The sequence below is a fragment of the Eschrichtius robustus genome, chromosome 12 (genome assembly GCF_028021215.1).
Source record: "Eschrichtius robustus isolate mEscRob2 chromosome 12, mEscRob2.pri, whole genome shotgun sequence".
Lineage (NCBI taxonomy): Eukaryota > Metazoa > Chordata > Mammalia > Artiodactyla > Eschrichtiidae > Eschrichtius > Eschrichtius robustus.
The window spans coordinates 3,651,350-3,667,874 of NC_090835.1; the positions used below are offsets into that span (position 1 = coordinate 3,651,350).

The following is a 16,525-nucleotide window of genomic DNA, read 5'->3' on the forward strand; positions in this document are numbered from 1 at the left end:
GAAATGAGAGAACCCCTCAAAGGGCCTGTGCTTCCTGGGAATCCAGACACCCCAGTTCAGAGTCTCCTAAGTGGGGATGCTGGTGAGCCCTGAACACCAGACTCTGGAGAAGGGAAGCGGCTGGCCTCCTCCCCTGAGCAGCCTCCTTCCTGGTGGGAGGCTGTCCAGATGAAGTAGCCCCCACCCTCCCCCTCAATGCTCCCCCGGGGGACGCTAACCACCTGAGCCCGCATGACACATCGCCGGGAAGCTGCACACCCCTGCCTGCGACCGCACAGGTGGGATCAGGTCCCGCTTGCTCACCTCCTGAGACAGGGCGCTCCCTCCTTCCTCACAGCCACTCAGGCCCCATAGCTCTTCTGGGAGGACGCTCCTCGCGCGGAGCTGAGCTGTCCCCACACTAGACGCTCTTCCCAGGGGTTCTGCAGGGACTGGGGGCAGCCCCTGTACTGCCGGCTGAGCAGCCTGCCTCGATCCCTACTGGGCAGGCCCCGCACTGGGCATCTTGGAGGCCCAACTGGAGAAAGACCTCGATATCACCGCAACTGGGCCCGGGCCCCCGTTGCCGCAGACGTGGAGAAGAGAGTCTGGTCAGAGCCTGCCAGATGACAGATGGACGAGTGGGTGGCCACTTCTTCAGCCTGGCTGCAGGTGTGGGCGCCAGGATCTTCCCAGGTGTCCAGACCACGTGCTGACTTCACAGCATCCGTGGGCCTCTGGGGCCCGGTGCTCGTGGGGCCCGGCTGCTCTGGGCCAGCGGGTTGCGGCTGATGACCAGCTCCACGACATCACCCGCCTCGGCCAGGAGCGGCACCGTCAGGCAGCAGTCAAGGTCTCGCGTGCGAACGTGGTTGACCTGCACATGCACAGCCATGGGGCAGATGGCGTCAGCTCAGCCTGGGCTGAAGTGGGTGAGAATTTCTTCAAATACAGACCCTGCGCAGCCCAGACACAGGGTGAATCTGAACACTCTCACACAGAGGAAGGCACTCTCATTTCAGTCTTTCAACCCTTCCATGCATCCTTCACCCTCCAGCACCTGCTTGTCTCCATTTTTTTTTCTCATCCGAAAAATCTAATTTTATTCATTTTTTTAAAATGTTTTTTTATTGTGGTAAGTCACATAATATAAAACATACTATTTTAACCCTATTTAACTGTACAGTTCAGTGGCACTACGTACATTCACATTGTTATGCAACTCTCACCATCATCCATCTCCTGAATTTTTCACCTTCCTAAACTGAAACTCTGTCCCCATTAAACACTAACTAACTCCCCATTCCCCCCCAACCACTGGCCCCTGGTATCTACCAGTGTACTTTCTGACTATATGAATTTGGCTATTCTAGGTACCTCATATAAGTGGAGTCAAACGGTATTTGTTTGCACCTCCTGTATATTGGAATGCATTTTTAAGGTTAACTTAATTAATATATGTCCTGCAAACAGATTGGACCTTTTTTTTCCCCCATGCTATACAGTAGGCCCTCACCAGCCATCTACTTCATATATAGTAGTGTACATACATCAATCCCAATCCATCCCACCCCCCTCCCCACTTGGTGTCCATATGTATGTTTTATACATCTGTGTCTCTATTTCTGTTCTGCAAATAGGTTCATCTCTACCTTTTTTCTAAATTCCACATATATGTGTTAATATACAATATTTGTTTTCTCCTTTCTGACTTACTTCACTCTATATGACAGTGTCTAGGAATAAACCTACTAAGGAGGCAAAAGACCTGTACTCAGAAAACTATAAGGCACTGATGAAAGAAATCAAAGACGACACAAACAGATGGAGAGATATACCATGTTCTTGGATTGAAAGAATCAATATTGTGAAAATGACTATACTACCCAAAGCAATCTCCAGATTCAGTGCAATTCCTACCAAATTACCAATAGCATTTTTCACAGAATTAGAACAAAAAATTTTACAATTTGAATGGAAACACAAAAGACCACAAATAGCCAAAGCAATCTTGAGAAAGAAAAATGGAGCTGAAGGAATCAGGCTCCCTGACTTCAGACTATACTATAAAGCTACAACAATCAAGACAGTATGGTACTGGCACAAAAACAGAAAAATAGATCAATGGAGCAGGATAGAAAGCCCAGAGATAAACCCATGCACCTGTGGTGACCTAATCTATGACAAAGGGGGCAAGAATATACAATGGAGAAAAGACAGCCTCTCCAATAAGTGGTGCTGGGAAAACTGGACAGCTACATGTAAAAGAATGAAATTAGAACACTCCCTAAAACCATACACAAAAATAAACTCCAAATGGATTAAGGACCCAAATGTAAGGCTGGACACTATAAAACTCTTAGAGGAAAACATAGGCAGCACACTCTTTGACCTAAATCAGAGGAAGATCTTTTTTGATTCACCTCCTAGAGTAATGAAAATAAAAACAAAAATAAACAAATGGGACCTAATGAAACTTCAAAGCTTTTGCACAGCAAAGGAAACCATAAACAAGATGAAAAGACAACCCTCAGATTGGGAGAAAATATTTGCAAACGAATCAATGGACAAAGGATTAATCTCCAAAATATATAAACAGCTCATGCAGCTCAATATTAAAAAAACTAACAACCCAATCCAAAAATGGGCAGAAGACCTAAATAGACATTTCTCCAAAGAAGACATACAGATGGCCAAGAAGCACATGAAAAGCTGCTCAACCTCACTAATTATTAGAGAAATGCAAATCAAAACTACAATGAGGTATCACCTCACACCAGTTAGAATGGGCATCATCAGAAAATCTACAAACAACAAATGCTGGAGAGGGTGTGGAGAAAAGGGAACCCTCTTGCACTGTTGGTGGGAATGTAAATTGATCCAGCCACTATGGAGAACAGTATGGAGGTTCCTTAAAAAACTAAAAATAGAATTACCATATGACCCAGCAATCCCACTACTGGGCATATACCCAGAGAAAACCATAATTCAAAAAGACACATGCACCCCAATGTTCATTGCAGCACTATTTACAATAGCCAGGTCATGGAAGCAACCTAAATGCCCATCGACAGACGAATGGATAAAGAAGATGTGGTACATATATACAATGGAATATTACTCAGCCATAAAAAGGAACGAAATTGGGTCATTTGTTGAGACGTGGATGGATCTAGAGACTGTCATACAGAGTGAAGTAAGTCAGAAATAGAAAAAGAAATATCGTATATTAACGCATATATGTGGAACCTAGAAAAATGGTACAGATGAGCAGGTTTGCAGGGCAGAAGTTGAGACACAGATGTAGAGAACAAACATATGGACACCAAGGGGGGAAAGTGGTGGTGGGGTGGTGTGATGAATTGTGCGATTGGGGTTGACATGTATACAGTGATTTGTATAAAATTCATGACTAATAAGAACCTGCTGTATAAAAAAAAAACAAAAACTACAATGAGGTACCACCTCGCACCAGTCAGAATGGCCATCACCAAAAAATCAACAAACAAGAAATGCCAGAGAGGGTGTAGAGAAAAGTGAACCCTCTTACACTGTTGGTGGGAATGTAAGTTGACACAGCCACTACGGAGAACAGTATGGAGGTTCCTTAAAAATCTAAAAATAGAATTACCATACGATCCAGCAATCCCACTCTTGCGCATATACCCAGAGAAGACCATGATTCCGAAAGATACATGCACCCCAATGTTCACTGCAGCACTATTTACAATAGCCAGGTCATGGAAGAAACCTAAATGTCCACCAACAGAGGAATGGATAAAGAAGATGTGGTACATATATACAATGGAATATTACTCAGCCATAAAAAGGAACGAAATTGTGCCGTTTGCAGAGACATGGATGGACCTAGAGACTGTCTCCATTTTTTAACATCACAAGCAGACCACACGTTGAGCCTCCTGCCTAGAATGTGGGGCATGGGAAAGGGTGTGCCAGGGACACCCCACAGCTTCTATCTGCCCACTCACATTTCCCAGGCTCCCTTGCTGTTAGTGAGATCACATGACTTAGTTGCCATGGAGTCCGAGGCATTTACTAGAGGGTGGAGCCTCCACCAGTGCAGGTGGAGCAAGGCCCACACTGGCCCACAGTGGACATATGGTATAAGTGATAAATAAATGTTCATGTGTATTAAACCACTGAGATTTGGGATTGTTTGTTCCTGCAGCATAACTTAGCCTAACCTCACCAATACAACTGTGTTGTCATTCCCTTCTCTCAGATGAGAAACCCGGGGCTCAGGGCTTCCCTGGTGGTGCAGTGGTTAAGAATCCGCCTGCCAATGCAGGGGACACGGGTTTGAGCCCTGGCCCGGGAATATCCCACATGCCATGGAGCAGCTAAGCCCGTGCGCCACAACTACTGAGCCTGCGCTCTAGAGCCCGCGAGCCACAACTACTGAAGCCCGCGCACCTGGAGCCCGTGCTCCGCAACAAGAGAAGCCACTGCAATGAGAAGCCCGTGCACCACAATGAAGAGAGTAGCTCCAGCTCACCGCAACTAGAGAAGGCCCGTGCACAGCAATGCAGACTCAACACAGCCATAAATAAATAAATAAATAAATAAATAAATAAAATCTATAAAAAAATAAAAAATAAAGGATTATTTAAAAATAAAAAAGAAACCTGGGGCTCAGAGAGGGGAGGCAACCTGCTCAAGGCCACTCAGCCAAGGTAGAAGTCGGGCTTTCTCCCCACTCTGGGGCTAGGAAAGGCCACTCCATCAACAGTGCCACCACCCGGCATTACCTGGAGGACCCTGTCAAAGGGCCGGAGACCCCCACGTTGAGCTGGCCCATCAGGGCGCACAGTGTGGACATAGACGCCCTTCTCCAGGAGGCCATCTGAGACACTAAAACCAAAGTCACTCCGTACAGGGTCCTTGTGCAGTGTCACCTGGGAACAGGAGGAGGAGGAGACCTCTGGAGCCCCGATCTTTCCCCCTAGCCTCCCAAAGTTGCCTAAGCCCCTTGGTCTGGCATCTGATGCCTCCGGGACCCAGCCCTAGCCCACCTGGCTGCTCTTCCACATGTGTTACTACCTTGGCATTGTGCCCAAGCCTTGGCTTCTGGAGCACCCCCTCCCCTCCACCTCCGCTGACCCTCCATCTACAGCACTCAGTCACAGTGGAAGCTGTAGGAAAAGGAGTTCCTTTTAGTTCTTTTTCAATCTTCCTGCTTCCATTCCAGGAGAAAGTCTCAGTGGGATGGCCATGTGTTTTCACCACCCTTTGACACTTCCCATCTCCCCGTCCACCAAAGAGCTGGCTTCAGGCTCAGAGCCTTCTGAAGGCTATTATGGGCCGAGAGCTCTTTTTTCTCTTCTGTGTTTTGTTTTCCTAGACAGTAGCCTATAGATGACAAAAATGCTGGCCTCTCATTTAAGGTACTGATATGCATGCACACATACATATATATATACACACATATTATAAGCCTTTATATGATACACGCACACGATAACTTAAGTGGGGAAAAAGTGAGTCTACTTAAAGAAAAGTATCACGTGTGTGTGTGTGTGTCTGTGTGTGTGTGTGTGTGTGTGTGTGTGTATCGCCCAAAAGGCAGGAGTTTTGGAAAACTCTACCTTCTACAAAATCTGTGTTTTATTGGTGGAGGAGAATGAAGCCCAGGGAGGAGCGGGGCCCATCTGGAGCTATGGCGAATACCCACAGCATCAGGACATGCATCCAGGCCTCCTGTGCTCCCCCAGCACCCACCTTGTGCATCTCCAAGGGTGTCGGCAGCAGCACCTCCTGCATTTCTTCTGGGGAAGCTCGTATCTCCTGGTTCCTCCTCCAGGGCCGGTGGCCAGGCCTGCCCTCAAGGGCCACGTTCTGCACGGTGCCTGTCATGATGGATGCCTGTAGGGACACAGCTCTTCACTCAGATGCTTCCCGCTCTGTGTGCGGTCAACATCTATGGACACCTACTGTGTGCCAGCTTTCAAGGTCACAATGGTGAACAGAATAGATAAGGTCCCTGCCTAGGGGACCTAGGGGACCTAGCCTAGGGCTCTCAGCCCAATGATAAGCAATCAAAATAATAATCATTGGCACTGAATTATTAGCATTTATACTGCGTTGGACTCAGTTCCAAGCACTTTATACACAGAACTCATTTTATGCTCTACAATATTATGAGCCAGGCAAATAACATTCCCCCCCACCCATTTTACAGGTGAGGGAACTGAGGCTTAGAAAGATTAAGATTTGAACTCAGAGTCTGGCTCCAGGGTCGAGGGTCTTAACCACTCTGCTAACTTGCTAGTCACAAAAATAAAGAAGATGGAATTACACATGGCAGTAAATGTCACAGAGGCCAGGGTACACAGAATGTGAGAGGCTGGGACAGTGAACCTGGTCAGTGTGAGGGATCAGGGAAGCTTCCGGAGCCGAGATCTGAAAGATGAGCAAGAAATGGGGAGGAAGGAGAGTCCCCGGCAGGAAGAGGGAACAGCATGTGCAAAACCCCAGCGATGCATAGATGTGGACGGAGGCCCTGCATTTGAGAGGGTGCACAGGATGGGGCTGGGAGGGCAGAGGCTTAACCCTGCAGCACGTCCTCGGTGGCAGTGCTGGGGCCCCAGGGCAGTGGTTGGTGCCACGGAATGGGGAGAAGACACAGTTAGGGGCAAGCGGGACTGTCAGTGGCCAGCTAGAACAGGGGCAGATGACATGGCGTAGAGAGCGGTGACACAGGACGCCTGGGAAGAGAGACAGACAGACGGAGAGACAGGCGGGGGGCGGGGGGAGATCCATGGTGCAGCTCCAGAGGACAGTATTAGGAATTGAATAGACCATAAAAGTACAACTTAAAGCCTGTGGGAGGCAGGTAAGTGCTTACAGGTAAATTCCTACCTTTAAATGCACGATGTTAGGGAGCAAGAAAGACTGAAGACTAAGGAGTTAAGAAACCAGGAAAAGTATCAGGATTTAAACACAAATAAAGTAGAAGGAAAGGAATATCGAAGCTAGACATAAGAAAGAGTAAGATAGGAAACAATGAAACATGAGACATAGTTAACAAAAACAAAACTTGGTTCTTTGATGAGCCTAGTAATTGGCAAGGCTGATAGAGGAAAAAAAAAAAGGCTCAATCAATAATTTTAGGAACAAAAATAGGGCAAAAGCACAGATAAACAGAGTGTAAATTACTGCTCTCAGAATATGAAGGAGCTTCAGAATTGACCCAGTGAGATCCTCCCTAGGTCTCCCCAGGCAGCCTTTTCCATCGTGGGCAAGGCTGACCTCACAGAAAGCCGCATTCACCTCTCGGCCTCTCATGTCCCATGCTGTTACTGATGTTGACATCCACAAGCTTCCACTGGGCATGCTAACGACATGCACACACAGACACCAAAACTGCCCTTATGCACCCAAATGTGCACACTGACACACGTGTTCTGACAATACTCAGCATTGTGCATGCATGAGCGTGCTCACCTGCATGCACACACACATGCTCCCAGTGTGCACACACACGTTTTATGCCAAACATGCTCACATGTGCACACACCCCAATTAACGTGCCACGCCACGGTGCTCTCAGTCACACTTGCACACGGGTCCATCCACAGTCTGTATGCATGTGAAGGCACCTTTACACGGAGGGTGCCAGGAGAGTACCCTTGTACGCGTTACACAAGAGCACAATGCCATCAACGTGCCACCTCCCACAGGGGCCTGGTGGGGGGGCAGGGCGTACCTCCAGCTCCCTCAGCAGCTCCGACTGACCACATGACTCCAGGTCTTCGAGGGCTTCCCCGAACATGCGCCAGAAGCCCTCCTCGCAGGCGGGGCCAGGGGTGGGGCTGTAACGTAGGAACCAGAGAGCGTCAGCTCCTGGCGGGCGGGCTGGGGCCTGAGGAGTCTTCGGGCCCTGGGGCCCTGCGTTGGGCTCAAGGGGCCATTGGGTGGGCGGGCGGGCAGGAAGGCAGGCGTCCTCGGTGGCAGTGCTGGGGCCCCGGGGCGGTGGTTGGTGACACGGAATGGGGGGAAGACGCAGTTAGGGGCAACCAGGACTGTCGATGGCCAGCTAGAACAGGGGCAGATGAGACGGGGTGGAGAGCGGTGACACAGGACGCCTGGGAAGAGAGACAGACGGACAGACAGACAGACAGACAGACAGACAGGAGATCCATGGTGCAGCCCCAGAGGACAACCCCAGGCCCCACCCAGACACAAGGCATTGCAGGACAGCGACAGGGACAGAGCTGGAGCTGGCAAGGACACGGATGGAGACGATGGAGTATTAGGGCTGGGGAAAGGGCTGCATCACCCTATAACTTCCATCACAGGAGGTATGGCCCGTTATCAGCTCTAAAATCGGGTCTCATCAGAACGGTAACAAGCCACGTTTTCATGCTTCACTGTTTACAAAGCCCTTTGCTGTCTACAAAGCCCTGGACGTTATCAAGTGTGCTGTGGTGTGCAAAGCACTCTCACGAAGGCACGCAGGCTTTCCTCTGAAAGGGAGCCTCCAGGACAGTGATGCAAATTAGGTGCCTCCTTCCCTTCCCATTTCAGAGATGAGAAGACTGAGACTGAAGGCCATTTGCTCCAATCAAGTCAGTTCTACAAATGTTCTGAGCCAGGCCCTCTCCTGGGCACAGGGCTGATGGAGGTGAATAAGGTGAAGGACCTGTTCTTAAGGAGCTGAGGGTCACTCATGGAGTGCATGTGAGCAGCTACTGGATGCCTGGCTGAGCTAGGGATGCCAAGTAGAAGACACGACAGCCAGGTGATTAACAGGTAGACCCAAGGTGGCCAGTGCCACCAGGAGGCTCACGTGAGCAGCTGTGGGTACCAGCAGAGGGAGGGAGGATCAGGGAAGCCTCCCCGAGGCAGGGGAGTCTGAGGCTGGTCTAAAGGATGAGTAGGCATCGGCCAGGAGAGGGGAGGGGAGAGCATTCTAGGCAGAAGGAACTGCCCGACCAAAGCAGAGCCGTGGGAAGCTGGTGGCTGGGGCCGCACGAGAAGCAGCATTTCTCCACCAGGTGTGCTCCCCGCAGGAGCATCTGAATTCGCTACAGAACCCACCATGTCCCCAGCCCAGGGCTGGCGCTTGTGACCATGACCCGAGGGCCCCTGCAGGAGGCCATCACAATCTGGGCCAAGTCAGGAGGGTGTGGGTCCGGGCCCTCAGTGTCTGGGAACAGCTGATCACCAGGCGTGGGGAGGGCCGGCCAGGCTGCCTCTCCAGCCTCACACCTTTGCCCCTACTGTGCCCTCCGGCCAGCGTGCCCTTCCCCCGCCTCGGCCTTCTGAGATGGCTCTGCTCCACACCTCCTCTCCTCTCCCAGGAGGTGCCCTCCTGAGGCCAGACAAGACTTGCCCATCGCCCCCACCGCCTTGGCACAGGGACCAGCTCCCCGCGCCCGTCCTAGCCAAGACGGCGAGCCGGTCTCCCTCGTGGAGTCCCCGCCACAGACCTAGCTGCTGGCTCCCAGTCCTCCTCCTCCTCCTCCTCGGGGAAGCTCTCGTCGGCAGGGGCTGGGGTGTAGCTCGTCCTCCGGGGCTCGGTGGGTGGGGGACTGCTTCTCAGCCGGCTGCACCGCCACTCCTGGGGGGTCACGCCCCGGGCTGCCGCCTGCGGAGTGTAGGAACCTGGCAGGTGGACAGAGGGGGCGCCTATAACCTCTCTGTGCCCTCAGCTTGCCCTCCTTCCTGCCCCATCTCTAGCTGTGCTGGGTGGCCCAGGAGAGCTCTTTGCCCTCTCTGGGCCTGCCTGACTACCCAGAGTCCCCTGAGGACCCCTGCCACCCGGACCCCTACCCCAGAACCCCCTGGATCTCCTGATCAACAGCAGAGTTAATGCTGGGGCTCCAGGATCCTGTCCCAGCTCCACGGGGCTCGGCTTGGCCGACCCCTGCCTGAGAGGGAGGTCCACTATGTTAACCATCCCCTTCTCCCTGCCACGGGGAGCTCTGAAGGTCTTGCCCCAGGGGGTGATGCTGAGAGATGCTGACCCAGTTCTGGAGATGGAGAAGCTGAGACCGAGATCGGGCAGATATCCAGTGAGTGAGGACCAGGGCCGAGGGCCACCTGAGGCTACCTAGAGGCCTCACTCCACTACTCCCTGAGCTGGGCCTTGGGGAGTCCCTGTGGTTCGGGGTCACAGAGGCCAGAAGGCCAGCCACCAGATTCAGATGCCCCCCAAGGGCACCCATGGGTCTCAACACGCATAGGCAGGGGAGCTTGTGTCCTTGGGGGCGCCCTGGGGGTGTCCATCCAAGAGGGCCTCACAGGATGGGGTGGGAGGGGGCTTTCTGCCTTCCTGTCTTCGATGGGATGCAGTCAACACCGAGCACTTGCTGTGTGCTGGCCGTCGGGCTGGGAATGAAGGAGGCAGAAGTAAGACCACTTGGTCCCAGGCCTCACGCGGGGGATCTGAATGGGCAGCTGCAGTGCTGTGGATGCCAATCAAAGCCCGGGAAGGCCTGCAGTCCACACTCTCAGGAGTGAGGCGCCCTCAGAATGGCTAATGGGGCCCAATCAGGTCTGCCTTCAGGAAGTGTCCCTAAAGGATGGGGCTAGCAGAAGGGGAGCAAGAAGGGTTAGGCCGAGGGAACAGCCCCTACAAAGGCCCACGGAGAACACGGTGCTTGTCCAGGGGCCCGAGGTGTTACCTGGGCCCCCAAAGCCACCCTCAGTGGCCAAGCTGCCCCAGGACTCCACTGCGCTGTCCACACTGGGCACAGTGGACGAGGATCGGGCTGCCAGCAGGCCGCCTTTCAACGCCTCTGGCGGGTCCTCATCCGCGTCGCTGGCTTCACTGAGGCTGCCCGATTTGTGGGGTAGGAGGGGGCCTGGGAGGAAAAGCGGGTGTCACTGCCACTGGCTTCTGACCTTGGAGACAGAGGTGCTCAACCAGCCTCAGTTTCCCCACTTCAGCCTGGTTTGGGAACTCACAGGCCCTGGGCTCCCTGAGCCTCCTGCTGGGCAAGCTGACAGGTGAGATGGGAGGCACGCCAATAGGCAAACCCGTTTCAGAGATGTGAAAACTGGGGCTCAGAAAGGCTGCACAGCCTGCCCAAGGTCACATGGTGAGCAACAGTGGAGCCCAGATTAGAAGGAAGGCTCTAAAGCTCAGGCTCCATCCACTCCCTACAAAAGCATGGGGGACAAATTCAGGGGAAACTGAGGAATGTGTGAGTGATGGCCACAAGGCAAAACAAGCAGGCACCTCAAGAGGCAGGAGGTGATGAAGAGCATGGTTCAGGCCCAGAGGGCCCCACACTGGCTGTATGACCTCGGGCCCATCGCTCCCATCACTCTGAGCCTTGTCTCCTCTGTCTCCACTGTCCCAGGTACCCTCCCACCTCCACAGGGTGAGCAACAATTCAGTGAGGTTGGGCCTCACAAAGCTTGGCACAGAGGCTGAGGGATCTCTCTTCCTAAATGGGCTGGACGGCGCCCAGGTGTGGGGTGAGGCTCACGGTCTAGCTGCTTCTTGATCTTCAGGGTGACGGTCTCACCAGCCACCTGCAAGAGGTGGATGGCCTCACTCAGTGGCCGGCCCTTGAGGCTAACACTGTTGATGGCCAGGATACGGTCCCCAACGTGGATAGCGCCAGTCCTGGGGAGGGGACACAGGGTAGAGGATGGGAGTTAGACGGGCCTTGAAGTGGGGGGTCTGCTCTTGGGGAAGTCAGGAACCCCAAAGCACAAGCCTGGCTGACCCCAGTTAAACCCACCTGTGGCAGGGTGGCGGGGGGGGGGGGGGAAGCAAGTGTGATTGTATTAACAGAAGTATTAAGTCTAGCATCTGGGAGGGGATTTTCCTGCTCGACTCTAAAAGTTAGGTTCTGGAACCAGTGTCCAGCATGAGTTTTGAGGATGGTTTGAATGCCACATACTAGCTGACAAATACCATGTGGTCTTAGGCCAGTTCCTTAACTTCCCTGAGTCTCAGTTCTTTCATCTGTAAAGTAAGGGTGATAATACTTATTTTATCAAATTATAATTGAAGGATGGATAGGTGGAATGAATTCACGTTTCCCTCCAGCTGAAATCCATGTGTAGCATTTCCCTCTCCCTGGGCCTCAGTTTCCCCACCTAGAGAATGAGCCTAATCCCCAGGGTCCAGCTGACTTCACAAAGGAGTATGGGGGGGCTGAAAAGGTCAAGCAGAAGCAGTGTACGAGCCCAGTGGTTTTCTACCTAGATACTATTAGAATTACCTAAGGAGCTTTGTAAAAAGTGCGGATGCCTGGCCCCTCCCCCTGACCAATGAAATCATACCTCTGGGAGCGGGGCCAGGGAAGGTGATTCTGAGCAGCCGCCAGGGCTGAGGGTGGGGAGGGGGGTTGCAGCAGGTGCTGAGAATGCACCTGACCTGGGTTGGGGAGAAGGAAGCAGAGGACTGGAGTGGGGGGTCCTTAAACTCTAAATGTGGATTTTGCCCCCAGGTGGGAGCTCATGGAGGGTCAAGCCCCTCCACGCCCAGCATTGCCCAGCAAGCTCCCCGAGGGCCTGGGGGAGTGACTGAGTCAGAATATGGTGGATTTGGGGAGGAAGGCCAGAGCTGTGCCGTCCAGTACGATGGCCACCAGCCACATGTGGCTACTGGGCTCCTGAATTGTGGCTGGCCTGAACGGAGACGTGCTGGAGGTGTAAAATACACACCAGATTCTGAAGACATAATACGAAAGAAGAATGTAAAATATTTTGTTAATAATTTTTATACTGATGACGTGTTGAAATAAATACATATTTAAGATCTAAAAAATTTCTTTTTACTTTTCTAATGTGGCTGCTAAAAAGTTTATAAATAAATTTGTGGCTCACGTTATACTTCAGTTAGACAGTGCTGACCTAGATCAGCCAGGCAAAGGCAGACAGGTTGTCTATTGTGCCCCGTAGGGCTGGCGCACAGTAGGTACCCAGAAAATGCCAGAGTGGATGAAGACATTTGAGGTCAGAACCGGTCCCACTGGCCTCTGCAGTCTGCTGGACACCCAGCAGGGGGCGATCCAGGAGCACAGACGCCAACAGGTTGACACCTCAGCCCCAGAATACCTCCCATCCTCCTGCACCACCCCACCACGGTTTGGCCCCTTGTGCTGTGTCCTCCTCCAAGGGCCCATTCTGCCCGCCAGGCTGGGCAAGGCTTCCCTTTTACAGAAAGCTCTTCTCAGTGCCTGGAGCTCACTGCAAAGCTGTCCAGAGAAAGCCTGTCTCACCCACACTGGGGTTGCCTCCCTGTGACCCCCGTGGGGACCAGTTCCACTTCTGGGCCCAGATCCACCTGCTTCCCCCTCCAAACTGGACGGCCTGGACACCCCTCTTCTCACATCTCTCCGTTCTGCCACAATTTCAGGAAAACTTTCTAGGGAAGAGGATAGCAGGGACCCCTGCCCCAATGCCTCAAGAGAGGTGCCAGGCTGTGCTGGGACCCAGGTACCAGGGACATGGCTCCTGTACTATGAAGGCACATAGCAGGTGCTCCAAAAAGACTCACATGCTGACTTTCCAGAAATGGGGTGATCTCCAGGTTTGGGGGAGAAGAGGGATGAGCATACATTTACCCAGCACTTACCTGAAGTCAGGAGGTCTGCCAGGGGCTGGCCCGCATCTGAGGAACTGAGGCTCAGAGAGGGATGGGACAGGCCCCATGTCACCCAGGCCATCGATGTTGGAACAAAGGTAAGATCCAGTCTGGCTGATGCCAAAGCCCAGCTCCTGCCCCATGGGGTCCCTGGGCTCACCTGTGTGTCCCCACAGAGCCCCGGCTCACCTCTCAGCCAAGCCACGCTTGGTGAGTCCCGAGATGACAATGGGATCGAAAGGCTCCTCTGTGCCTGAGATCGTGATGCCCAGGGGGCCCCCGTAGCGTTTCAACTCCACCGTGTAGCTGATGGCACCCGTGGTCTCCTGTTCATCTGCAGGGGGGGTAAGCATCAGGGCCGGGGGACACCCATCAGGGGTAGGCCGTAGGAATGGGCACTCCCAGAGCCCTGCCAAGCTTTAATGCACTTACACTCATCATACTCATCCATTAATTCACCCATTCCCTCAGCCATTAGTTCAACCATTCTCTCAGATTTAATTCAGTCATTCCCTCAGCCATTAATTCACCTATATCCCTCTGCCATTAATACACCCATTGCCTGAGCTATTAGTTCACCCATTCCATTATGCCAATAATACACCCATTCCGTCACCCATTAATTCATTCATTTCCTAAGCCACTAACAAACCCATTCTCTCAGCCAATAGTTCACTCTTTCCTTCATGCCATTAATACACCCATTCCCTTAGCCTTAATACACACATTCTCTCAGCCATTACTTCACCTATTTCTTCACCATTAAGCCTCCATTTCCTCTTACATTAAATCACCGATTCCCTCATCCCACAATACACCCACATTCCCTCAGCCATTAATATACCCATTCCCTCAGACATTAATTCACCCATTCCCTCAGGCATTAATTTACCCATTCCCTCATCCATTAATTGACCCATTCCCGCATGCCATTAATAGATGCACTCCCTCAGCCATTAAATCACCTAATCCCTCAGCTATTAACACACTCATTCCCTCATGCCATTGATTCACTCATTCACTCACCTATTAATATACACATTTCCACATCTATTACTTCACACACTCTCTCCCATTAATTCACCTATTTCCTCTGCCATTAATACACCCATTTCCTCATACTGTTAACTCACCCATTTCCCTCAGCTCTAATACACATATTGCATAGTCATTAATTCACCCCTTCCCTCAGCCATTAATTCATCCATTCCCACAGGCATCAATACACCCATTCCATCATGCCATTAATACAACCATTCCCTCAATCATTAGTTCACCCATTCACTCATGCTAATAACGCATCCAATCCCAAAGGCACTATCATACCCATTACCACAGCCATTAGTTCACCCATTCCTTCATGGATTTAATACACCAATTCCCTCAGCCATTAATTCATCCATTCCCTCAGCTATGGATTCTCCATTCTCTCAGCCATCAATTCACCCATTCCATCACCCATTAATTCCCCCATTCCCCCAGCCATTAATTTACTCATTTCATCAGCCATTAATTCACCCATCAACCAGGCATAATACACTAATTCCCTCATGGCATTAATACACCCATTCCCTCAGCGATTAGTTCACACATTCATTCATGCCATTAATAGACCCATTCCCTCAGCCATAGTTCATCCATTCCCTCAGCCATTCATTCAGTCATTCACTCTGCAATTAATTCACCTCTTCCCTCAGCCATTAATACAATTCCCTCATGCCGTTAACACCCATTCCCTCACCAATTAGTTGACCCATTCATTCATTCATGCCATTAACAGACCATTCCCTCTGCCATACTTAATCCACTCCCTCTGCTATTATTTCACCAGTTACTTCAGCCATTAATTCACCCATTTAATCAGGTATTAATTCACCCACTTCTGCAGCCGTTAACACACCCATTCCCTTTTCCTTTAATATATCCATTCCTTCATGCCATTAATACATCTATTTCCTCATGCCATTAATTCACACCTCTCCTAGCCATTAATTCACCTCTTCCCTCAGATATTAGTTCACCCATTCCTTCATGCCATTAATACACTCATTCCCTCAGCCATTAATTCACCCATTCCCTCAGTCATTAATACACACATTGCCTCATGCCATCATTTCACCCATTCCCTCGGCCATTCATTCAGCCATTCCCCCAGCCATCAATTCACCTATTTCCTGAGCCATTAATTCACCATTCCCTCAGCCTTTAGTTCACCCTTTTTCATGCCATTAATACACCCATTCACTCAGCCTTTAATTCATCCATTCCCTCAGCTATTAATTCACCCTTTCCCCCAGCCATTAATTCACCCATTCCCTCAGCTATTAATTCACCCTTTCCCCCAGCCATTAATTCACCCATTCCTTCAGCCATTATTTCAGGCTTTCCCTCAGCCATTAAAACACCCGTTCTCTCAGCCATTACTTCACCCATTCCCTCAACGATTGTTTTTCAAAGCACTTTACTTTTATTAATCTCACATAACCCTCATAACAACTTTATGATACAGGTGATATTTTAACCTTCATTTTGCAGATCAAGAAACTGAAGCACTGAGGTAAGTTGTTCACAGTCACAACTTAGTAAATGGTGCAGTTACAAGCAATCTGGCTCTAGAGTCTGTGCTCTGAAATAGAAGACTCTTGCCTTTCTAGAATATATGTAATCTGGGAGCTCTTACATTAGGTGAAAATTTCAAGTTATGTCATTATTAGGGTAAAATTGAGGATTTTTTTTTTTTTTACAGTTTCTAAGGATCAGATTTATCAAAGCTGCATTGAATATCTACTGATATCCATTGTTCCTGTTCTTACAGAGACAAAAAAGCAACTGTCCCCTGGGATAGAGAGCCAGGAACAGCAATGAGAAGACACCTAACCAAACAAATACAAATCAGCAGAGTAACATAAGAAAACTGCTGGGTCCAGCCCTGCCTAACAGCCTCATTAGTGCCCCTACCTAAATATGTCTTATTTT

At 50.8% G+C, this 16,525-nt stretch overlaps 1 protein-coding gene across 1 annotated transcript in view; it reads right to left on the reverse strand.

Annotated features, from left to right (window-relative positions):
- Positions 1–697: 697 nt before the first annotated feature.
- GRIP2 (glutamate receptor interacting protein 2) overlaps positions 698–16,525 on the reverse strand; it is a 52,950-nt gene continuing 37,122 nt past the window's right edge. Inside the window, exons 17-24 of the mRNA XM_068557815.1 lie at positions 13,739–13,883; positions 11,439–11,578; positions 10,629–10,808; positions 9,432–9,606; positions 7,706–7,811; positions 5,719–5,862; positions 4,749–4,895; positions 698–856 (exon numbers count right to left, since the gene is read on the reverse strand). Of these exons, the coding sequence (XP_068413916.1) occupies positions 698–856; positions 4,749–4,895; positions 5,719–5,862; positions 7,706–7,811; positions 9,432–9,606; positions 10,629–10,808; positions 11,439–11,578; positions 13,739–13,883 (1,196 nt within the window). The remainder of the gene's footprint in view (positions 857–4,748; positions 4,896–5,718; positions 5,863–7,705; positions 7,812–9,431; positions 9,607–10,628; positions 10,809–11,438; positions 11,579–13,738; positions 13,884–16,525) is intronic.